A 24,302-nucleotide genomic window follows, 5' to 3' on the forward strand; every position below is an offset into this window, starting at 1 on the left:
TGATTTATTTTCTATTATTATTACTCATTAGATTAGTGACGCAAATGGCCTCTATAGTTTTGGGGTTTCGAAAAGAACTGAATACACATCTGACTAGTTCTTTCTGTCCTAACGCCAGTGATGCTGGTTTAATAATAAGCCCATGAAGTTATACAAACAATTCACAAGTTGAGTTACTTCTTTCACCTCTAATCTGTGCTCGACCTGGATTCCTTTTGCGCGCATGTGCGTATGTTAAATGCTGGTGTATATATAGATATATATGCGAGCGTGAGGGACCCTCCTCTGAATGGGGGCAGGAGCGGTCGACCTTAGGAAGTCAGCAGAGAGAGAGAGCAAGAGAGAGAGAGAGGAATGCAGGCAGCTGGTTTGTGTCTGTCAGAGCTACACAGAGAACCCACAGTACTGGCCGACACACACACACACACACACACACACACACACACCTACAGGCACATACATACACACACAGGGTGATGAAAGAAGGATTTATTTCAGCAGAACCAAGACTGGGATCCGTCCAGCGAGGAACTCTTAACAGTTAACTAGCGCGGAATGTTTTGCCAAAATTTAAAAAAATGATGCAAAGTACTGCTTTTCAAAGCCAAAACGGAGTGGGTGTGGGTCCTCATTGTTTCTTCTCAGTTCTTCAGCACATTACTGTATTTGGATTAAAACATCTGCGGCATCTCAGCTACGTCTTCTGCAGTTTCCTTTCGCTCCACAGCCAACGTATACAACAAGCCTGCGTAATGTAAACCATCACCTGCGCTGCAGATTTGACTTTTTGAAGCAAATGCATGTATGAATAAACATAAGTAAAAAGTGTATACACATCTAACATGCGGACATTAATCAAGTTAATCCCTTGTTATCGTCTCAAGCCTTATATAAATGGTTTATTGTACTGCAGCCGGCTTTGTTGTACTACTTATACAGCACGTTAATGTAAACCCAGCACCATCGAAGGCATTAAGTGCTTGAAGAGAAATGACATTAAAGGTGATGAAAGATATTTTAAATGAAGCTGAACAAACCTGTGCGAGATGAGGTCTGGGGGTCACACAGTTTCTCTTGCATTTCTTTTCATTGTATTTTATTTTCATTATATTTTGTTTCCCGGATTCAAGTCCCTATTGAAGTTATATTGCTATGCTCTTTATATCTTTATTAAAAATCTTACTGGGAAAATGTCAATTTTCATTGAGATATTCTGAGCAGATATTTAATTCTTTTCAATCATTTTTTTAAAGTGAACTTTTTCCATGTATATTTTAATGTGATATTTATTTTAAATAAAATTGGGGTTTTTTTCAGTCCGCTTTGTCCCACTTCCTGATCCTAACCTGATTTTATGGTACTTTAATTATATTTAATGGATAATATCCAACTTTTCTTTTTTATTTTTTGTAATGTATTATTTATATAAATTTTAATATATACTTTTTATGAAAACTGACAAATAATTGATATATATTTATATATATATATTATATTAAATTGCCGTAAAAATATGTATGTCCTTTGAGATTTTTATTTTATTTTATTTTATTTTTAATTTGAGATTTTTTTCACGCATATCTTTAAAATGTATTTATTATTTATTCTCTTGTTTCTGTGATAGAACTACTACAGTACGAACGTACTATACTAGACCCAGACACTGTATCTCATACACAAAACATATCCAGATTTCATGTCATTTGTCACATTTCTTGACTCATAAACATGGATATTGACAAGCTTGACCTTTTAGCTCAGCTCTGTTTTGTCTCAGCTGGAGGTAGAAGCACCTGCTGCTCAGTCTTTCAGCTTCTGCCTTGAGATTTGAATTCAAGATTGTGAAGCTCCTTTATTTAGGTTGTTCCACATTTCTTCCTCAGACCTTGACTTCATACTATGAGACTCAGAAAAAAAAGAATCAACTTTATTTGCTTATTTAAAAGTTAAATTAACCCATAATCCTGACCCTAAAAAGGAAGTTGTGCAAGTAAAGCGCAAAAACAAAATAGCATATGGCATTCTGAAACCAGGAGGTTCTCTGTCTGAGTGATTACTTCTGGAAGAGTTTAAACATGAGTGTGACGGGTCGGGTGCAGTCTTACCAGAACGTCTCGATGTCCTGCAGGTTCGTGGAGGACGTTTTCTGTGAAGAGAGTTCACACGGAATACCACATGCTGGTGTGGGAGGTGATGATGGCCTGTACGATGGAGGTCTTGAAGTACACACACAGATCCATTTCCGCCCAAATACAGGTGCGCTAGTTTGCCACGCTAGGGTCAGGTGTCTGTGAGCAAAGATGAGTGACCAGGCCACATAGTTCACCGCATGACTACCCTGGGGAAAGACCATATCAGGAGGAGGAGAACAAAGCAAACTTCATTCCAAGCTGGATTTAAACCAACAACTTTGCAGCAGTGAGCCAGCAGCACTGTTGCTCTTGTATTTTACTATCAGCCCAGAGCTAAAATGAGATCGTCGCGAGTCTAAAGAGGCGCAAAGTGACTGCCACGCCAAGAGTAAACACAAGAATCAGATTGTTGATTAAGGTGTGTCGTGTTAATTTCAATAAATAATTCATAGAATTGACTGAGTTAAATCGGCTAATTCACCAAAACACCTTGAAAATATAACAGAATTTTAAGGTTGAAGGTACAGATTGGATCGTTGAGCTTCTGTCTACTGAGGTTTAATGCACTTTTAATGAATTAACTGCCTCTATTTGGCCAGTCCTCTGAGCTCTTGATAGGTCGAACGCTAGTAGCCATTCACAGAGGAAAATACAGCGCCGCAACAGAAGCTCCAGTGCAGCTGGTGACCAGTGGAACAAGTCTAATGAGTGGCCCTTCAACTTCAAACCCCAAAACATGTTCCACAGATCCCACCTGTGCTGTCAGCCGTTGAGGAAGAGGACGTGGCGTCACCAATTGCCCCCATCTGAGGGTTATTTATCAGGAAGTCCCTGCCACAGAGGGAGGTGTTAAGAACATCCTTGTGTTTCACCCTGTCAGACCTTAAAAATCTATTTTTGGGGACACTTTAAACTACTGTCGCTGTGACTTAAATCTGGATCAAAGTGATCGCTTTGTGTGTGTAGTGACTACGTGTGTACAATGTGGTCGGTCGCATCACCTGCATGAAATAGCTGTTTTTTTAAAGATGGAAAATAGTGTGAGCTATGTTTGGCTTGACAAGTGGAGTTTAAAACAGCGAGTGAGTTTTGTGATTTTCTCCTACCATCCCCCCATGACTCACACTCACAGTGCAGTGCCTTGGAGGTCATGTGCTAATTGATGCAAAGTAATGGAGGAGGTGCCATGACAATAGGGGCCTCCCATGGCTTAGCAAATCTTTTGGCTCACATGCCTGAATGAAGAAACTTGGCGTTTATTTCGGTTAATTAAAAAAATCCGATGATGAAAAAAAAAAAAAAAAGTTGAATATAAGACGGGCAAACTCGGGGGTGTGGGGGGACGGAGGAAGTGGGGGACACGAGAGAGCGGCAGAGAAGGAAAAGGATTAAGAGGGGGGACCTCCTGCTGCTAGGAGGTCACACACACAGCTGTGGTCATCACCTTTCACTGCGTGGGACACACACACGTGCGCGCGCACACACACACAAACCACTGTGATCATTGCTCTCTGTGGGAGGTTGACCTGAGCCAGATGGTCATCGCTCTCCTTTTATGACTCTGTCAGGCCTCTCTGACTCCACACCTCGGGTTCCTTCAGTCCTCTCCACGTTTAAAAACACCATTATCGCACCGTTGTGTGAATTGACTAATCAATCAGTCAATCTAATCAATGATGCCGGCCGTAATTGAGAGACGTTGATGGGGACACAAGCCTGACTTTGGATTATCATCCATAGCTATTGAAACACAAGCAGCGTTTAGAGCTCAGTTTGACTTGCGTCAGGGTGCGTCCTAATTTCACCGTGAGGTAATGATGACGATAAAAAAGATTGATCTCTCAAAACTTGATGGATTTGTTGATGGGTTGAGTCTCAATTTAAGAACAAATAAAAACATCTTAGTTATTTGTTTCATGTGTTTTAAATGTGGTTAATCACTAGTTTGACACTAGAATGATCAAATTGATTTAGAATCTTGTGCACAAATTTAAAGTCCACAGAACATTTTTTATGTGTCTACAATTACATTTTTTTTATTTTCTGTCCTTCTTTGGCCACTGTTTTGGTGATGACATCACTTAGTACAATGCAATGCACCTGGAATTGGATCCCTGAAAACTGTTGCCTGTGGAAGTAAGCTCTCATTTAGACTTTTTTATGTTCACATTTCTGTTGAACGTCTTCTCTTTTTTTAGCTACCTAATAACTTACTTGATAGCTACTTAACACTTAATATCCATAGCATCATATATTGCAGTAAGTTTTAAAATAGTTGTATTATTGTTCTGGTATGTTTTTTTTATCGTCACCAGAATTTTTGATAGAGTTTAATGTGTTTTAAAATGTGTATAATATTACAATATTTTCGTTGAATAAATGTATTTCTCAAGCAAAATGTCAGTTCTTAATAATAGTATAAATAATAATATATATATTCACAAATAAAGTCCTTTTTCTTAACTGACAGTTTATTACTTAATGCCAATATATTCCAGAACATGTTTGTAGTAGTCCATCTTGTTAATACGTGACAATGAAAGTCAATGTGTTTAATGGGACCTCCGCCTGTCTAGACGTGGAATTGTGAGGAGCTGCTTCTCTGATGGTCAGACGGAAAGCGGCTCTTAATCTTACATAAATCATAAACTCTCGGGTTGGGAGTAATGCTAGGGTTAGCGGAGTGGTGGTTATGTTTGGGGCAAGACTCCAGGAAATGAGTTTAGGTCAGACTCGCGTCCCCTCAGTTATGGAAACACATCTGTGAGCGAGTGTGACCCAGAGTCCTCACGGTATTGTGGTCGAACAAACCACCCTCTTTGGCTCGTGTGCCTCTGTGGTCTGGCTACAACTGTGCGTGGTCACACACACATGCACACACAGAGGCAAAAAAAAATAACAACATGTCGTGACCTGAGCAGCCAGTTTTCCTTCATCCAGCCCTCGTAAACTTCTACAGCTGCTGGAAACAACACACCCAGGATTTATGGGACCTTGTTTGTCCATGTGAGTGTGCGTGTCTCCCTCGTGGGGAAATCAAGTTCCCATGGTACATGTGAAGCCGAGGTACGGTCAGGTGACTTCCTTTCCTCTGAGGTTATGAGGACTTAATATGTGAATAATCTTATTAAAATATTCATGAATACTCTTATTTCTATGCTAATTTTTTTGGCAAAAAGATCTAAAAAAATGGAGCTGAAAATAGCATTGAATGTACAACGAGGGGTGGTAAATTTTGATAAATGAAATAATAAATAATATAATAAAAATAATAAATAAATAAAAATAAAATAATTTATGTTTTTATTCCATTTTTTTCTAATGTCTTTTTATGGCAGTTATTTTCAATGCTAAATGATGAATATGTGCAACAAGAAAGTCACACAACTAGAAAATCAAATCTAAAATTAGGTAATTTAATAATTGATATATTTGAATATAATTTAATGGATGGGAATCACAGACACAAATTGGGAAAGAAAAGATAAAAAATGCATAATGGCATCAAGAGAAATTTTATGGAACAATTTGTGTAAAATTCATTGAATTGAAATATGGATGTACAATAATATGAATATAAACATTAAAATAGTAGTGAATAAATGTACACTTTGGTGCCTGAACTTATATGAGAAATATTGTGGGCAAATTCTGCATTTGAATTGTTGACAATTCGTTCGACAAACAACAAGTTTGGGACACTCCCAAGTGGTTGACATCAGGACGTGGAACATTTCTACGTAGTCCAACTCATGAGGCCCAGAGAAACGTAGGCAAGTGATTGCTCAAAGAAAATGATCACAGGTCGAGGTCAAGAAGTCTGAAGAAGCTATTAGAAAGAGGTGAAACTATTTTATTTATCTGACACCACAGAGAGGATCAATCTCAGCATATAAATGTGATGAAACTCTCCCTTAATCGCTTGAATCGTCATAAAAAATTGGGGGAAAAAACTCAGAGACATGATCTAAAACTGCTTTTTAACTGGCACAGCTGTTTTTTTGTGACACACATTGACATGCGATTCCCAAACTGCATCATGACTTGTGCCTGTGTGTCCACTCATCTCTGGTTTCTCCCTCCGCCTGGTGTTAACCCATGTTCGTGATCAGCTCTCGTTTTCAGTTTTAGTGCTTCTATATAAAAGCATCCAGCAGGTTTTGGCTCCGACTTTAACTGTCTGCAATAAAAGCAGAAAAAAAATGACGAAAAGAAAAAACAGACCATGAGTTGGGAATCCAAAAAGAAGGAAAGTGGGATAATCTTTCCCTCTTGGAGCTGAACACGAGACATCAAAGCATCACAGCTGCTGGCAGTAGCTGCTGACACGAAGCAGATCTTCCTTCGTCTGAGATAATCAAATATTCTTCTCCAACACACAATCATGCCAGTGTTACGAGGCTAATCTCATATTGAATCATACAAGTTAATATTGATTTGCTACTACAAACCAGAGATGCTTTTCCATTAGAATACCAGCGCCCAAACTTCCCACAAGTCATCACTTTGTTTTATTAAAAGATCACAGGTTCCAGCTAGTTTTAATCTGCACACACATTTTTTTCCCCTGGATTTTATGGAAGTGAGAGGAAATGATGGCGAACTAGAGGAAGACAAACATGCTGGGCTCCTGATGGGGGTGAAGACATGTGTGGATGATTATATTTTGGCTGATAGCCTGAGCTAGGTTTGCTGCAGGAGACATCCAGACAGAAGAAACCTCAAGTCAAGATGCAGAAACATTTCCACCGGCCTGACTCAGAAAACCAGTGCAAATGGGTCAGATGTCGTGAGATCTGAGTGTTACTGTTGATACTCGACCTTAATGAAAAACATAGATGTGAGAGATGCGGAACTTTCTCACCTGTTGCTGTCCACCGAGCCGTTCAATAACACTGCAATGTCTCACATGGCATCTATCTGCTGAGGCCAACAATAATTTTTGGAATTCATAATGTGCTGCATGCGATTACAATATCATACTTAAAATAAAACATAAAAAAGTAGGACAAAGGCCCACATGAATATTGCTGTATTGCTTTATATAAATACAAGTATATAAAATAAAATAAGGAAGTCGATATTGATATTTTGAAAGTTTGCCAATGGATAAACATGTATTTTGATCTTAGTCTCATCAATTAGAATTTTCACAGTAGTAGTGCACTGCTTTAAAATACTTCCTTTTCGGACACACTTGGTCTTGAATGGGCATGTTTTGATAGGTAAATGTAATGAGTAAAATAATTTTGTCACGTTTATTCACCAAAACGGATTAATTCACATCAGCAACTCACGATTTCATTTATATATATATATATATATATATATATATATATATATATATATATATATATATATATATATATATATATATATATATATATATATATATATATATATATATATATATATATACGTAATTTCCTCTGTATTCCCTGACTGTTTGTCGCTATAACATCGTTGACCTCGCTCAAAAACACTTTTTAGCGTGACTTTAATAGTTAATCGCGGAAGATTCTCATGAACAAATCAACATGTGTTTTGGTCACGTGGTCTGTCCCTCGCCGGTGCCCGTAGTTCTCAACAACATTCCTGACTGTCAACTTCTCCCACTACTACGCTGCACTGATTTTCCACATCAAATGAACTGATACCTGTAATTCCACGTCTACAGTTTCACTTTGTATTCTTTTGCAATAGTAAAACGCGTCCCAAATACGTCAAACAATCCGGAACTGGTAAGTTTATTTCCTGCCTGTTAGCCACAGTAGCATCTTGCTAACTTCTCTTAACTAGCCTAAGTAGATTCTTGCTTCTGAACCACGTCTAATCCGGTTTTGCTGTCACTTCTGGTGTCGTAAATGTGACGCCAGCTATACCGAAACGGAGCCGAGCATATATACATGTGTCAACTGTCCGTAAACATTAATGGAACGAGTCCAAAAAGGTGTGTGTGTTTATCAGAGGTGTTTCCGTCCGCACGGTGACTAATGCATGCGTCTGTCAGCACGCGATTCTGTGAGGAGAAGCATGTAAGAACCTGCTGTTATTGCTGAAATATGAAAGCGTATAACTTTTCAAAGCTAATGGCTCCAACGCAGCTGGGCTTAAACTCACAGTGCCATGTGTAAAACTGCTTGAGTTGAATCGTCAACTGTGGAGAAATACATTCATAATCGTCACCGGTAAGAATGACCTTTTTCTAACCTTAGGAATCAGGTTCATTGCATAGTAGTCGTTGGATTTGCACTTAGTGAGAAGCCAAATACATAGGAATATTTAATAGCTGTTTTGCTTAGAGGACATACTATTAATTTTGTCCCCATTGCTTATTTCTCACAAGTGATCTTTCAGTTTTTCCTTCTTCAAATCTGCAAGTGCAATGGTTCATTTTGTGAGTTGTTTGCATCATAATTATAATAATAACCATGTTTATTTATTGGTTATATTCAAAAGCATAATTTGTGTTATGTTATATTGAAATGAATAAAATTGCAAATTTAAGTACACACTACCCACTGCAAGCAAGTAGTTCACACTAGTAAACATTTGCTTGGAGCTAAGGGAAATCTTCTTTTTTTTTATCCTATATGTTTGAAAGCTCAATTTGAGGTGGCCAAATTCCAATTGTGACTTTCTCAAGGTCATTTAGTTTTACACTCTTGTCCAGTAGTCAGGAATGTAGATAGTAGAAGTTGGTCAAATAGCTTTGTTTGTCTTCCACATTAATCTTTATTTGAAAATAATAATAGTAATAATAATGATAATAATGGCAATGTGCAGTGTGATAAATTATGTAATGATAATCAGTATGTTGCGAAGATTTCAAATGACAAGTGCTATAATGCTATAATGCACAACAAAGTTTGAATCCTAAGGTTGTGTCAGTAGCCCTCATAGGAATTCTCCAAAACACTGATGTAAATTTTGTAAGGTGAACTTGTGTCTTCATTACTTTTGCAGGTGTTCCAAGGGGGGAAAAAAACATGGTGGGCTTGAATTTGGAATTGGAGTGAGCTGACAAGATACAGCCAAAATGCCACCGCACAAGTCTTGCACCTTGGACATTGTAAAATAATGGATAACTTTGAGGAGAGGTGAGTACAGACACATATACCTCTTCTACATACCTTACTGCATTAAAGGTGTCCTGCTGCGCTCTCTGCTGTGATCCTCAAGTAATCTGCATGCACGGAAGTTTATTTTTTTATTTCAACTCTAGATGATGGCTGTGTTTCTGTCAGAACACACTGTAATGCATTGATTTACATCATTGCAGCCCTGAGGATGAGAGGCCGCTTCCAGAGAGAGGACTGCTCCACATATGGCAGACAGGAAACACCAGTGAGCCACCGCAGCCAGAGAGAGTACTTTTCTCTAAGGCTGTCCTCCAGGTGGCGCTGGGAGAACGTCACGGACTCCTGTTGACTGAAGGTGTTTGTTCAATAAATGTCTCCTTGCTCCCAGGGATCCAGTTGCCAGAGAGTAATTCAAAGAACTGTTTATGTAAACTGGTGAATAGCACTTATGTCCAGACATAACATTGAAACCATATTGAAAGTGATTAATTTGTGTATAAAACAGTCAAACCTAAACATTCTTCATCTTCAAGTCGTCCTTGCGTTTAATGTTTTTTTTTGCGTTGGCTGCTGTTGTATTCCAGGTGGCCAGGTGTATTCATTCGGAGAGCTACTGTGGAGGGGTTTGAGGGTTCCCGTGACTGCACCAGTGTTGGAGGTCTCCCTTCAAGGCAGGATGGTGGTGCGTGTGGTTTCTGGTGGTTTCCATTGCGGCGCGCTGAGTGAGCAGGGAAACGTCTACATGTGGGGGGAGAACACTGCTGGACAGTGTGGGCTGACTGACAGAGGCACTGCCACGAATGTCTCAGGTTAGTTACCACCTACCTTTCCAGCTCTGCACCTCCATTTTCTCTGACTTTTTCTTGTGCTTTTATTTGAGTATCAGTTTTCCTTCCTGCTAAAGTCTGATGTTTTTAGTGGAAAAAAGGCAAAGGAATGGGTGCAGTTGAGGACAGTGATGAGAAGATGGATAAGATATTTTCCAAAGGTGTGCAGAGGTGCAGAAGAGTGAGAAGGTCACAGCCTTGCCTGTGTGATGTATAGAAATACCTAGTGTGCCAACAGAACTCAGAAAGAAAAATTGATTTATTATTATGTATTTAATGTAAGTCAATTATTAGTTGAACTCAGATTTAAGATTTTATAATGCAGACGACTGTAGAATATAGGCGTTGTCTATTCTCATGTGTTTCAATACACTTTCAGTTGCGGAGCCCTATCCCCTCACCGTGGTGGACGATGAGGCAGTTCCACCGACGGTGGTTCGAGTGATGGATCTGGCCTGTGGTCGGGAGCACACTTTGGCTCTTTCGTGCCAGAGTGAGCTGTGGGCCTGGGGCAGCGGCTGCCAACTGGGCCTTGTTACAAACACATTCCCTGTGTGGAGACCCCAGAAGGTAAAAATCTTGTAGGACCCAAACGCTTTCATTGTGGATGGAGCTGGTTTGAACCTGAGAGGAAATGGGTTGATAGTTTGGCTTCAAAATGTTTTCTTGACGTACAGAATGAAGGCTTTTAAGTGTAAGTCTCGAGTTGATATGTGTAACTTGGACATGAAAATATTGAAACAATCTGTCTTTCATTTTGTTCTCCAGGTGGAACATCTAGCGGGAAAGCATGTGACTCAGGTAGTGTTCATCTTGAAATAACACCATTAATACACAGAATAAAGAGCTATTTCTCAAAGCTCACCAGCTGTTTTCGTTTGTCTCAGATCGCCTGCGGTGCCTACCACAGCCTCGCTCTGGTCCGGGCTTTGCCTCAACATAACAACAATAAGCAGAAACCCCCCGAGAAAGATGAGAGGGGCTGCTCACCTCGGCACTCGTTGACAGGGAAGGAGCAGCCGCCCACAACTGAGGATACTCACTACTGCCCACTGGGGGTGGAGCTAACCGATGGACCTTCAGCAGAGGTGGAACTTTATTTCTTATATTAAGTTAGTGCTCGAAAAAAACGATTTAAAGAACTGTTTGTTGTTGTATTGTGTTGTCAGAGTTCTCCAAGAATAAGAAGCGCTTCAAAAAGACCTCAGCAGCGAGGAAGGTCAGTCCTTAACTTGAGTTTGACTTGTGTTTGGTGGGAGAATGTTCTCTGATTCATTCATTTTGGAACTCAAGGAGAAATCTCATTGTGGATCCAGTCATCTCTGCAGAGCGAGGCAAAACATCCCATCATGTTCTGAGTTCAGGCTTACCCGATGAGTTTGAACTTCACAGTCTTCTTCAAAAGCTGAATGAACATTCCATTGATGCCCACCACAACAGCAGTGGTCTGGGAGATACTGACTCCCAGAGCAGTCACACTTCAGGTAACCTCCAAGTGCACTGTTATATGCACGATTTTTGTTTGTTCAAACTTTTGTTCTTTTTTGTCTAGATGGCAGCTGCGTTTCCTCTGACATTTTAACTTCAAGCTACAAGAGTGACTCTCCAGTGAGAAATCAAAGTTACAGGTGATTTTAGTTGAATGACATATTAATATTTCAAGCAATATTAGTACATTTAAGTGTTTTCACATGTAGAATACCGTAAATTGAGGGACGTTGATGACGCTGTATCTTCTGTTGTTCAACAGTAGCAGCGTGCCTGGATGTCTCTCCTCCTCTCCACTGTGTTTGGATGAGGTGAATGTTCTCGTGGAGAGGTCAGGCCTGCAGGGGAAGAAGAGCTCTAGTCTCACCGATATAAGCAAGAAACTGAAACTTGGAACAAGTAGCAGACGGTCCACTCCTGGGACACCAGTCCATGGTGAGAAGTGAAAATGTCATAATACATAATCTGAGTCTGAAGCAGCCAGTGTTGATGATGATGGTCACCTGTGTGTAGGGTCACCACATAGACGCCGCACTAGTGCGAGTGGGTCCTCAGCCTCTACTGCTCCAAAAGATCCGGGAGAAGGCATGCCGTTGTTGGAGACAGAGGTGTGGAGCTGGGGGAGAGGATCAGAGGGCCAGCTTGGCCACGGAGACCAACTCGCCAGGTTAAAACAGAAACATAGACAACGTAGTACTTGGAAATAAATACATAAATAACAATATGTACTGTGTTTTTTGTGTGTCTATGGTTACATTTTTTAGGCTCCAACCTTTGTGCATTAAGTCTCTGACAGGCGAGGAAGTGATCAAAGTGGCTGCTGGGTCGCATCATTCACTGGCCATCACTGCCCAATGCCAGGTCTCACATCCACAAACGCATACCATCATGCATCTTCTCTAGACTGAGGCGGACATTCAATGACCTTCCCTAACCCAAGCCCCTAATTCATCCCAACTTCCATTCCTCACCCTGACCTTTTCTTGCCCTCTGGCTTTAGCATCCCTTTGTTGTCTTTTCATATGGCCCATAATGCATGTTAATGTGTTGCAGGTGTACTCATGGGGCAGCAACATGTGTGGACAGCTTGGACATATTAACAATCCAGTGACCGTCCCTCAAGAAACAAAGGTATGACAATATCTATTGCCATTCTCTTGATGAGGTATTTTGTAAAAAACAAAATAAAATAATAATAATGATAATCAAGTTTCTATATGGAATTTGCTCAATGTGTGAAGTATTTTTTTATAATCATAATTTAATGTAATAATTTATAATCTAATGTTTTTTTTAAATAACATCGTAACTAGTATTTTATGTCTAGTTAATGTAAAAGTATAAAATATATTTATGTATAAATAATGTGTGTTCATGTTTTATGGAAGTATTATTATGCTGCAATTTATTTAGACATTTGTTTTTTGATTAATTAATTAATAATATTTTATTTTATTATCTTTTTATCATGGTGATAAACAATACGTCAGTTAGATACACATGGAATTCAAAAAAACTTTTAACACTTCCTTGTGGTACACTCTTCACCCTTCCTATGTCCTACACTTGTATGAATCATTTTTGTAAATGGATGTGTAATGTACTGTTTTTACATGACTTTTAATGTGAACTCTCAGTTCTACAAACAGATACTGGTTCATTGTAAAAATCTAGTGTATGTTGTAATCACAAGAGTTTCAAAAATGTACATAAATTCCAAACCGCGCCCTGATTTGTTTTTCTTAGCTATCTGATGGTCTCCGGGTGTGGGACGTAGCAGCTGGTCAGAGCCACTCCCTCCTTCTGGCCGATGGGGACTGTGTTCAGCCTGTCATGTTGTACTGCGGCCAGCAGCAAGAGAGCCGATCAGTACAGGACGAAAGGTCGCGGAGGAGGTCCCCAAACAGAGCTGAGAAATATTCCACCAGGCCGACACTTCTCCCTTTCTGCATAGAGGTCTGTTTAAAGTATAATATTTCATGGCTCACTAGTGAAAAGCACCCGAAATTCACTGCAATAGTCGAAACTCTTTTAAAGGTGCCAAGATTTCAGTCAAATCCATCTTTGTGATCATTTGGTTTTAGGTCAATATTTTTAATGATGCATGATGTTAGATGAAAATTCTCCATGTTTCCCAGATGATCTACATCAGCAGTGTATCCAGTGGTGGACAGAGTTGCGCACTGCTAGCAGACCGCAACATCATGGGCTACATCTCTGCCCTCCATGATTTGGCCTCCAGAGAGAGACACTTCTACTGCTGGCTGAGTAACATCAGGAAGAAGCTCCTCACTCCTCTTTCGAGCAAAGGTGATCATCACTCCATTCTCAGTGAATGAGGCGTGTTGGAATTCATCGCTGATCTCCCTCTTACAGAGAGCGGGTGCCCCTCATTCGGCGAGTCTTGCTCTCATCTCTTCTTGTCTCTCTGTGAGAGTTTTGTTCGTTTAAGCCTCCTGGTTGGTCGGCACTCTGTGTCACTCACCTATTTCCTGCATAAGGTGCAGACTCAGGAAGTCACATCCCTTCACCTGTTGACACATACAGACCACTTTCTGGACGTCTATGAGCAGTATGTCATAACACGACACTACGTTTATGTGCTGTATCATCTGTATCACCATTTCTTTGTTTAATCCCATAATACACATTTTTGCATTAATGATATTCATATTTATTTTATCAAGATGCAAATGTCCTAGTAGAATGTATAATATAGATCATCTGTGTCTAGGTATTGTTCTTCAGTGGGAGACTTCCAAGTGATGGGCGGATTCCAGTTACTGCATAAACTGTCACAGTAAGTCACATGATTTGTGGATAGATATTTTTTTAAATCCTCGTTCTCTGCGACATCTTGTCTGTTTTAACTGAAGGTCATTTCACTTCTTTTGTGAATGATTCTGTCCAGAGAGTGTTTAGGTTCTCAGAAGACCAAACTCCATGAGCTGTGTGAATCCGACCCGTCGATTACCAGTGATGGAGATGTGGTGTCAGATCTGCTGTACCGGCCTCTGCATCAGCTCCACCAGTACAGTCAAGTGCTGCTTAAACTGACTGCTTGTTATGATGTGGTGAGCACCTTTACACCGCTCAACATAGGATGTACAATAATATCGATCATCATTTTTTTGAATGCTTAGCGGTAATACAGGTACTTTAAAACTACACGGATATTAGAGCACTGTCATTAAGCATTCACAGAATATCGAATATTGAGCCTGGTTTGAGTTTAAATGGTGTTGTGTTTTAACCTCAACAGACCTTAAACAAAAATATAAAGCATTTTGACCTCATTATCAGAATGATACCAGCTTATGAGTGTATCTAAGTCACCTTGCAACATTATATGTTTTCCTTATTTCAGCCTGCCTTTCTCGTCACAGAACCTACAGTGATGGATTGAAGATGTCAATAATTTTTCCATATTTTGTCTTTCTCTTCTCCAGTTAGCTGAGGAATATCACTCCCTCTATCAGTGCTGTGATCAGTATGAGACTCTGTATGTGTCCTTGTTGAAGAGGAAGAAGGAGGCGGAAGCTACTTTTCATTTCTGGAAGAAACACTCCGGAAAAATCACAGTGAGCATTACTTGTTTTTTTTTTTATAGATCGTCTTGTGTAGCAGCACTATTTGCTGTTTAGGTGGCATTTCTAAGAAATCGTTTTCATGTTCTTCAGGAGGTTCTGCGTCTTCCACGCCGCCGCATGATCTGTGAAAGCAGCAATCGGTCACTAACTCTCCAGAATGCCGGACGCTTTACCAACCACTGGTTCATTCTGTTTAACGACGTGCTGGTCCACACTCAGGTACCGTCACTCACAAATCCCCCTTTGTGCATCTAAAGTGTAAAACTGTCATGAACAAAACTCATCACAACCCTGCTTTAAATTATGTCCACAGTCTTTTTAGTGAATAAATGTGCCTGATTTGGGTACGAGTCAGCTTACAGCCAATTTTATTTCTGTATACTGTGTCTTTCATCCACTCAGGGTGCGATTCCGTCTCAGAGTTTTGTAAGTATTTCAACCAGCTTAGTGCTGCAGCAGCTTGGGTGGGCTGACCACTCTTCACTGCTGACACCTGCTGGCACTTTTGGGTGTAGAACGCAAATGAACAGGACTGCATGCAATGTAAAACGGACTAAAGGGAACGTTGTACATCGCAGCTCCCTCTTTTGCAATTAGATTGCAGTGTTGTGTTCCCATTTGCTGAAGTATGGCCTGGTCTGATGAGTCTTTTTTTCACATCACATGCCTATTTTCCATACTTTCTCAGCTCTTCATGGGTATGCATGGATACTGCATCGGTCTGTTGCTTTCTCCAAGAACTGCAGTGCACATTTTTATAACTTTCTCATGGAAAAATCCTGCCTAAGAGCTCACAATGCTGTCTTGGGTTTGACTACTTTCTCTCCATGCACCTCTCTTGATGGGTACTGACCACTGCAGAGCAGGAATACCCAACCAAACGGGCAGTTTTGCTGTCAAAAGAGGGATCTACATTCTATCTGGGGACTGTCATATTATCTCCGATCGGAGGGCTGGGGGGTGGATCTGTCCGTGAACATTGCAGATGTCCTGCTTTAATATTCATTTGCTGCATGTTAAGTGGCAGGTTCTGCTCAAACATGCTGTTGTGCTTTGGATTTTGGGTTAGAGGTGTGTGTTTGTAGTGGTACTAGAGTTACTGTTGCTGGATTTGACAAGATAGTTGAAGCACTAGTCTGTAAATGAGTGCTCTTTTCATTTAGCAGCATGTGTCCCAGTGATTTTATAAAAAAAAAAAAAAGACAAGTTTATCAGAGTAAGTTTATCTAATTTGTCCTGGATGTTTTAGCTTTTAGGGAAAGAAGTTGGCATATGGTCATGTAAGGCTGTGTTTGTCCCTGGTTCCAGTTCTCGACACATCACATCTACTCTCTGACCTGTTTGTGGGTGAAGCCAATTCCTGAAAATGACAGTGGACTGTGAGTAAAAAATAGGCCGGCACGATGTATGATTGAGTTTTTTGTTGTTTCGACTCAAGAACAGGAAGATTTGTAATGAGAGAACTCACATATGTGTGCCTTTCAAACCTCTTTAATTGTTGTCTTCAGCTATGCCATCAAAGTGACTTGCCCAGAGGAGAGTTTCACGTTGGTGGCTTCCACACCACAGGAGAAGGTGCAGGTCCCGACATTATTGCTGTCACTCTCCTCTTCGTGCTTCATGCCTTATTCTGTTCTTTTTCTGTTTGCTGTAGAACAAGTGGCTTCACTGTCTCAACCAGGAGGTGGATCGGGCTCTCGGATCGGGAGGAGGTCATGGGTCAGCGGCAGCCATGTCTCGATTGGCCACCTACTCTTTTACAGGAGAAGGGAGATTCAAAGACGCTCACTATTCCGGAGCCTGGCTCGCTGGGCGAGTTCACGGAAGGTCTGTCGCACATCTCTCTGCACCAATCAGATGGTTGGAGTGAAACAGGGGAGACTGAAGTTTATTTGCTCGGCAGAGGAACCATGAAGTGGCCAGATGGACGGACGTATACTGGAAACTTCAAGAATGGACTTGAGGATGGGTCAGTGAACTGATGAACGGTTCTTCTTTGAAGGTTGTTGCTACGATTCTGAGCTTCAAGAGAGTCTTTCCTTTCCAGCCTCGGGGAGTGTATAATCCCAAACAAACTATTGAGTAAACCAGACAGTTACCATGGCAACTGGAAAGAAGGGAAGATCCACGGTTTTGGCAAATACATGTTGGTATTATGTGTTTTATTTCGCTGATTAAAGAACGTGATTTCGACTAGAGCAGCACTGACATGGTGTGAACTGCTCTTACAGTTACGCCAACGGCGAGGTGTATGAGGGCTGCTTCTTCGATGGTCAGAAACACGGTTACGGAATGATGAGCTCGGGTAAACTGACCAGAAGCTCTTCCAGTGTTTTCATCGGCCAGTGGGTGAACGACAAGAAGACTGGATATGGAGTTTGTGACGACATAACTAGGTAACTAATAACTGTTTGGGCTGATCTCTTGTCTAGACAGGAGAAGCGAAACTTTATCGAGCCTCTTCTTCGTCCAGAGGGGAAAAGTACATGGGACAGTGGCTGGACGATCAGAGACATGGAACTGCGATTGTTGTCACGCAGCACGGCGTTTACTTTGAGGGCAACTTTAAAGAGCACAAGATGAATGTAAGTTTCTATTAATTTCTGTTTTTTGATGTGACTGTGACTCACTTTCTCGTGACTTCTTTTTGCGAGTAGTACTGAATGTAAACACACGATGGAGCCAATGAGCTAATAGGTGCTCATGAGAGCTCAGTTGTGGATCTGGATTAAGTTAAGTGTTTTGATCAGCTGACATTTGTGTTCATCAGGGTCCCGGTCTGCTGGTGTCTGAAGATGACACTGTCCTGCATGCAGAGTTCACTGATGACTGGATGGTCAATGGAAAAGTGAAGCCTTTCTCCTTCCTTCTGCTTCAAAACACGTTGACCATTTGAAAAGTCATCATGCGTGGTTATCTTCCTCCAGGGCGTCTTGTGTTTGCCGAACGGCGACTGCCTAGATGGCATGTTCACTGGGGAGTGGTCCACAGGTTTGAAAGTGGTCGCGACGTACACCAAACAGAACTTGGATGAACCTGAAAACAAAGAGAGAAACAAGCTTCTGTGAGTCTTATAGTTGCATTGATTCAATTATAGTTCAAGTTTAAGTACTTCACAACTCAGTTTGTGAGCAGTATCACGTTATTTGAGAGGATTTAAATGGTCTCCAAGCTTCAGTTTAATTTTCACATCTGTGTCCAGGAGGCTTGGTCAGTATGTTGTGGATGGCCATCAGAGGTGGAGCTGTGTGTTTCACGAATGTTGGACCCGACTGGGCTGCCATGTTGCTGGCCGTGGTGACCGGACCGCGGCATGGGAAAGCATCGCTGTTAATATCACTAACGCCTGCAGACAGAGGTATCCACATACAAACACGTGTAATTCATTCAGTTAATCAAACTGAATGTGTGTGTATGTGTGCACGTATAGTCCTGATCTCAGCAAGTCCCAGAGAAAAGTGTTGGAATCTTTAGAGCTCATTCCTCAGTACGGAGCTCCCGTAACCATCTCAAACTACGACAATGTACGGAGATACCTCACAAAGGTTAGTCCCTGTGTGTAGTTGTAGTCGATCCCAGGGTGTGGTCAAAACACCTTCAACATTTGGTTGTGTGTGTTAGGCTTGTGAAACTCCTTTCCACCCTCTGGGCTGGCTGGTGGAGACGCTGGTGACCGTCTACAGGATGACCTACATTGGCGTGGGATCCAACCATCGACTGCTGAGAGAGGCGGTTCAGGAGGTCCAGGCTTACCTGACTCACTTCTACACTGTTGTTAGGTAAGGTTTGTTGCTGCCTTCCCCCACAGATGGATCACTCCATTTGATTATTTGGAGGAGGAATAGTCCCATTTATTTTAAATTCTGCATGTTTGTTTCTTCCCCTCCTGGCTTAGTGTCTCTTGAGTTTGTGTGTCAGTTGTGATCAAGCGCTTCAGTCTGACGTTAAATGAACTTCACACCACGCTAGCATGTTAGCACTAAAAGCTCACCTCAGGATAAACTTTACAATGACAGTGTTGACAATTCTCATACTAGAAACTGCCAAGAATATATCATATGTAGTTGTATACGTCTGTGTAACTCAACCTTTTGAAACACATTTTTCGTCAAAGGTCCTGCCTGAACCGTGGATAGAAGCTTTGTTTCTGGACTGAACTTCTGTCATTTGCATCATCAAATCCATTTGTTGTACTGCAAAGCCTATGTAACATGATTTATTAGATGGCTTTATTCAATTTCCTCCATGGTACATGGAATGAAATCAGTAAGGCTTCATGAACACAGTGTGCTGAAGGTGCAATTGCATTTAAGAAAATTGGGACTAGGAGAAGAAGATTTTCATACTGATTTTAATGTGTACAAAGCCATTTTTTGTGAAGTAGAAATGACTTAAACTTGCACGCCGCTAATTGAAAGGACACGCAATACCTTGATGAACCACTAGGTGTCAGAGTTGCATCTCTCCCGTGCTCTTGGCAACGTGAGCAACCTGTTGAGCACCAGAATTTGATGATGATGATGGAGAGTAATACTGGAATCTGATAGATTTGAATAGAAGTTTTGAATTAAGCATTGACCACAGCTAGATAATTGTCCAGAAGAAGAGAATAAATAATTTCAATATAAAATAAAAGTTATCTTTGTTTGCAGGTTTCTGTTTCCTGGGTTACCAGATGATGGAGGGGTCATCCCAGAGACCCCGGTGACTCCGTCTAAGACCAGGCACTTCTCTTTCAGCTCAGAACAAAGGTGTGTCTAAGTTATGTATATACAGTATATATAAATGCTGATACATCATTTTGCCCTTTTTACATCGCCCTCTTGTGGGCTCCCTCAGCTGCGTGGTGGTGGTGGTGAGCTGCTCCTCTCTGCTCCTGCCGCTGCTGCTCCCTCGACTCTATCCCCCTCTGTTCACCCTCTACTGCCTGCGCAAGGAGCAGGAGGAGGCGCAGTACTGGGAGCACGTCATCCGACTCAACAAGCAGCCGGACCAGTCTCTGCTCAACTTCTTAGGTGTCCAGGAGTAAGTCAGCCGTACCACTCCAGCAACACTGAATAAGAACACTTGTTTGTCCACGAAAATGACCCAAAACTTGATTCCAGGAAGTTCTGGCCGTCGTCCATGTCGGTCCTGGGGGAGCAGATGCAGGTCAGATGTGAACCCACCAGTGCCTCAGTTGCTGCTGTGGTTACTTAACCTCGGCTTGTGTCCTGTTGCCGCAGATTGTGTCCAGCAGTAAAGACGCTTGTTTCGTGTCGGCAGTGGAGACTCTGCAGCAAATCAGGTAGAAAGAGTCACCTGATGCCTGAGTTTTGATTCCTGTTTCCTCATCAGCACGTCCTTCCCATGCAGCACGACTTTCACACCAGCCGACAAACTCCTGGTGATCCAGAAAACCTTTGAGGAGCTGACCCAGGAAATCCAACCGACGATGAACACTAACTTCCTGTGGTGCATGGACGACCTGCTGCCTCTCTTCCTCTATATCGTCCTCAGAGCGAGGTGACCCTCTGATGCTCCAGCGCACGTGTGTGAGATGGCGGCTTCACTCCGTTTCTCCTCCGCAGGATCCGGAACTTGGGAGCTGAGGTGAGCCTGACTGAAGACTTGATGGATCCTAACGTTCAGTACGGAGAGATGGGACTCATGTTCACCACGCTGAAGGTTAGTGGACTCACAGGCACAGCAGCTAGAGCCACACAATAAATGACATTTTCATCGTGATCACAATTTTGGCTGCCGTGAGTAAATCAGACGCACTGAACCTGCCATTCTGAATGAGCATAAAATTGAAGCCTCAAGCTTCAACCGTTTAAACATAACAGGGCTGCTGCATCATACTGAGGCGGCCTGTCAATCATTTTGAGCCTGCACTTCGTGATCACACTCTGTAATCGCATATTGTTTCCCAAATTTGAGGGTCATTTTATTTTGTTTTTAATAATTTAATAATAGTTTAACTTTGAACTGAATGTTCTTCACATTTTATTTTATATAAAAAATATAGATATTTTCCACACATCATGAATTATCATGATCAATAGCTGTGGTTACTATACTGACCAGAAAAAATATTATTATTATTATTGATTATTATTAATATTCTTGTTTTGACCTCCTTCCACAAGTCAGTTAAGGACCCCTTGGGTGGTCGACTCGTGCCTGACCCTCAAGGCACCCAACAAATATGACCCCGTCTCAGGTGGTGAGCCAACAAGAGGGCTGATCTATTTCTATGTTAAAGCTCCGGGGATAGATTTCGGGCCACCGGGCTCTCACCTCCACCAGGCTTGCTGGGTCCCTGGTGTGACCCATGTCTGGGCCAGGGTGGCCGGTACCCACCAGCCAGCTGGCTCTTCAAGGATGCACAATTGTCACTACTAAAACTGCTATTTCAATCGTGTCTCTTGAAACTTGACAAAGAATTTTGTCGATCTTCATTTGTCTTTCTGCTTCAGGCCTGTTATATTCAGATCCAGCAGGAGTCAACCGCCGAGATGACCTGACTGCGAGGCTTTCAAGGGTTGTAGAACAACCAGCACTTTACAGTCTTATCAAAAAAGACAGCTCTGTAAAGCATCTGTGAGTCAACCTTCTTCTTCACCTGCACTCCACTCCATAATGATACAAAAGTTCCATCTGAATACAAAAGCATTAGTCAGATGGTTGTAAAGTCTGTACATATTCACATTATTTTTCCCGCCTAAAATATTTATAAAGATATTTTTTCGAGGGCATAAATGGAGATCAAATGGAACATGTGCCAAACGTGTGTGGATCAGTACTGCGGCAACTTGAAAACACTATGCAATAAGACGATACTAAAGGGAATGAGTGCAACTAAGCTTGAACAAGTCTAGATGAACAATAACACTTGCGTGTGTGAGCGCTAGCACCTGCAGCGTGAATGTGTGATGCGTTTACTTTTAAACATAAAACACTGGCCACTCGTTTCTGACATCGTAGCCATTTTTGCAAGTACTTCATCATATGGGATTTTTTTTCAAGTAGAGGCACATACATCTCTAGAGACTCTCAGGTCTTCGATTCACTGGCTGTTTACTTGATTTTAAATTGCAAATCCAAAGTCATAAGCTGTCCATTTACTTGTGCTGTCCTGTTTTCCGATTATGTTTTTACCTAGTCGGAGGGAAAATCAAGGTGAAACAGCATTTGGTGCTTGTAAATGTGCAGATAAAAGATGATTTAATTTGTCAGTAGTCATGATCAACGTCTCCACTGAGAGTCAAGTGGCGTCACTCACAAGGTTTGACATTGCAATATTAGTTAAGAACAAACTAGACATTTGTCTCGTCCTTTTTTTGTTACTAACTAACGCTAAAATGTTTGATGTGTGTTTTTGATTAATATATTTGTGGACAATATATTTGACCAGGATGTCACGCTATCAGAACCACACTAGTGTCGCTTCAACGTGGCAACATATTCTCAGTAACACAGTGTTGTTTTCTTCAATGTAAATGATCTTAAAAATTCTAAAGATGGATTAATGTCATTAAAATTGCTCTTCAGTTTTGCACCATTTTTTTGTTTGATTTTTTTTTTTCTGGTCCTCTTTGTCTCGCCAGTATTGCACCAGATTATTGTGTAAGATTACGTCAAGTGCCAGACCGGAGATCAACAACTGTGTTTTCCTGTGACTTGTAACTAGATCATAAATCTTCTTCCTGAATTATTCAGCGGCCCATTGAATTTGCAGTGCGTGCGCCCGCTTTCACGGCCGGTCAGTTCAGCGTCTGAGTCAGTCTCAGACCGACTTTTTAGAAGTAGGTCAAGCGTCTGCCCTGGTCTGCTGATTCTATTAGCCATGAGGGAACATTGAGTTAGAACACTGGATCGTCCACTGTAACTCCTCGCGTGCATCTTTATTTACGTTCCACGTTTGAGAACATTCCCAATCTACTATACCACGATTTAATCTGATTATCTGTAAATACAGTCTGCAGGATGATAAAGTTGCTATGCACACACACACACACACACACACACACACACACACACACACACACACACACACACACACACACACAGACTGGTCACATGACAAGTAATAAAATATACTCATCTCATTGGGAAACAACTGGCACCTATCTGATCGACCTGATCTCCAAATGAATGTCCATTTACTTTGTGCCCTTCAGTCTGTGTGTTCGCATGTGTTTATCCATAGTTGTATATTTAACCTTTGATTATAAATATTATTTCAAATGCACAGCCTAATCCTCAAATATAAAACTGATAATCTGCTCCTCAAATGTATCAAAACTTCTTGATCCTCAAAGATATTTCCTGGTGTTAAAATGCTCCACGGTTTTGAAGAATCAAATTGTTGTGTGAATCGATCCCAGACTCTCGAGGTTTGTTGGTGACACGTGTGTATTAAAACCAGTGCCTCCTTGCTTTGTTTACTCTACAAATAAATAAGTCAAAAGGCGAAAGATGGCTTAGTGATTTATAGGGAAATGTGAAGAGGCATCAGTGAATTAGCTTGTAGTTTGTATTGAATAAATTTAAGTTATTTAATCACTTGTCAAACATTTTGTTTTTTCATAAACAGGAAGTACCCAGCACTAGCAACTGAATAAATCTACACCTATTTGTTGGAGCCTCACATGTGAAAGAGTTGTTTCGCTGTATTTCTAGTACTAGTTACTAGATACAGAAACATTCGCAGCTGATAACATCTGCTTTATAAAGAAACATATGTGAAACTCAATCTCAATGTAGATTGAGTCAGTAAGTCGTTCTCCTTCAACAGGAAGTGTGTCCTTATTTAGGTCACATGTTGCGTGCTTCACTGCTAAGTCGTAATACAAAAGTCGCCTCAAATTTTCCCCAAAATCTGCTCTCCATCCTTCACCAAACTGCCTCCTTTTGTATTCTGTTTTCGAAAAATAATTGTTGAAATCTAAAATCACTGGAAAACACTGAGGTTCTATTAGCATCCGTGTGCTTTAATAAGCCTTTTAGCAGTTACCTGTTTTTTCGATTACAAAAATGTAAAAGAATGCTCTCAAAATACAGTACGTAGTGCTTCCAGGGGTCATGATTTTAAACCATTTCCTGCTCTCCTCCCCCCACTGTGAAGATTCCTGCTGAGTACCCAGAACTAGTGATGAGCTGATGAGGCTTCATGAAACAGTGTCCTACTTTTCAGAG

The 24,302-nt window shown here is 41.1% G+C and overlaps 1 protein-coding gene across 3 annotated transcripts; it reads left to right on the top strand.

Moving 5' to 3' along the window:
• The first annotated feature begins 7,700 nt into the window (after window positions 1-7,700).
• Window positions 7,701-22,655, top strand: LOC128766190 (alsin-like). Of its 3 annotated transcripts, none has more exons than XM_053877635.1 (41): window positions 7,701-7,873; window positions 9,099-9,232; window positions 9,415-9,569; window positions 9,799-10,023; window positions 10,421-10,611; window positions 10,810-10,842; window positions 10,929-11,129; window positions 11,211-11,260; window positions 11,335-11,525; window positions 11,594-11,669; window positions 11,792-11,964; window positions 12,043-12,196; window positions 12,294-12,390; window positions 12,583-12,660; window positions 13,276-13,485; window positions 13,668-13,839; window positions 13,906-14,101; window positions 14,264-14,329; window positions 14,441-14,603; window positions 14,979-15,110; window positions 15,210-15,338; window positions 15,522-15,545; window positions 16,428-16,498; window positions 16,628-16,694; window positions 16,774-16,946; window positions 17,023-17,088; window positions 17,167-17,265; window positions 17,351-17,515; window positions 17,593-17,704; window positions 17,890-17,967; window positions 18,047-18,183; window positions 18,322-18,477; window positions 18,550-18,664; window positions 18,741-18,898; window positions 19,772-19,870; window positions 19,959-20,144; window positions 20,225-20,270; window positions 20,345-20,406; window positions 20,475-20,624; window positions 20,690-20,786; window positions 21,581-22,655. In XM_053877635.1, exons 2-41 carry the CDS (start codon window positions 9,213-9,215, stop codon window positions 21,626-21,628), a joined length of 4,821 nt encoding a protein of 1,606 aa, XP_053733610.1. In that variant the 5' UTR covers window positions 7,701-7,873; window positions 9,099-9,212; the 3' UTR covers window positions 21,629-22,655. The 3 variants fall into 3 exon arrangements, with proteins under 3 accessions (XP_053733610.1, XP_053733611.1, XP_053733612.1); XM_053877636.1 differs by having other exon boundaries at window positions 11,795-11,964; XM_053877637.1 differs by lacking the exon at window positions 15,522-15,545.
• The last annotated feature ends 1,647 nt before the right edge of the window (window positions 22,656-24,302 follow it).

Source organism: Synchiropus splendidus, chromosome 10, assembly GCF_027744825.2.
Source record: "Synchiropus splendidus isolate RoL2022-P1 chromosome 10, RoL_Sspl_1.0, whole genome shotgun sequence".
NCBI lineage: Eukaryota > Metazoa > Chordata > Actinopteri > Syngnathiformes > Callionymidae > Synchiropus > Synchiropus splendidus.

Bases quoted from the DNA above. Each gene is read 5' to 3' on its own strand.
- LOC128766190 (XM_053877635.1), top strand. From the start codon at position 9,213: ATGGATAACTTTGAGGAGAG. The intron at 9,570-9,798 runs GTGTTTGTTCAA...GTTGTATTCCAG, and splicing joins CGGACTCCTGTTGACTGAAG to GTGGCCAGGTGTATTCATTC. The intron at 20,271-20,344 runs GTCAGATGTGAA...CTGTTGCCGCAG, and splicing joins TCCTGGGGGAGCAGATGCAG to ATTGTGTCCAGCAGTAAAGA.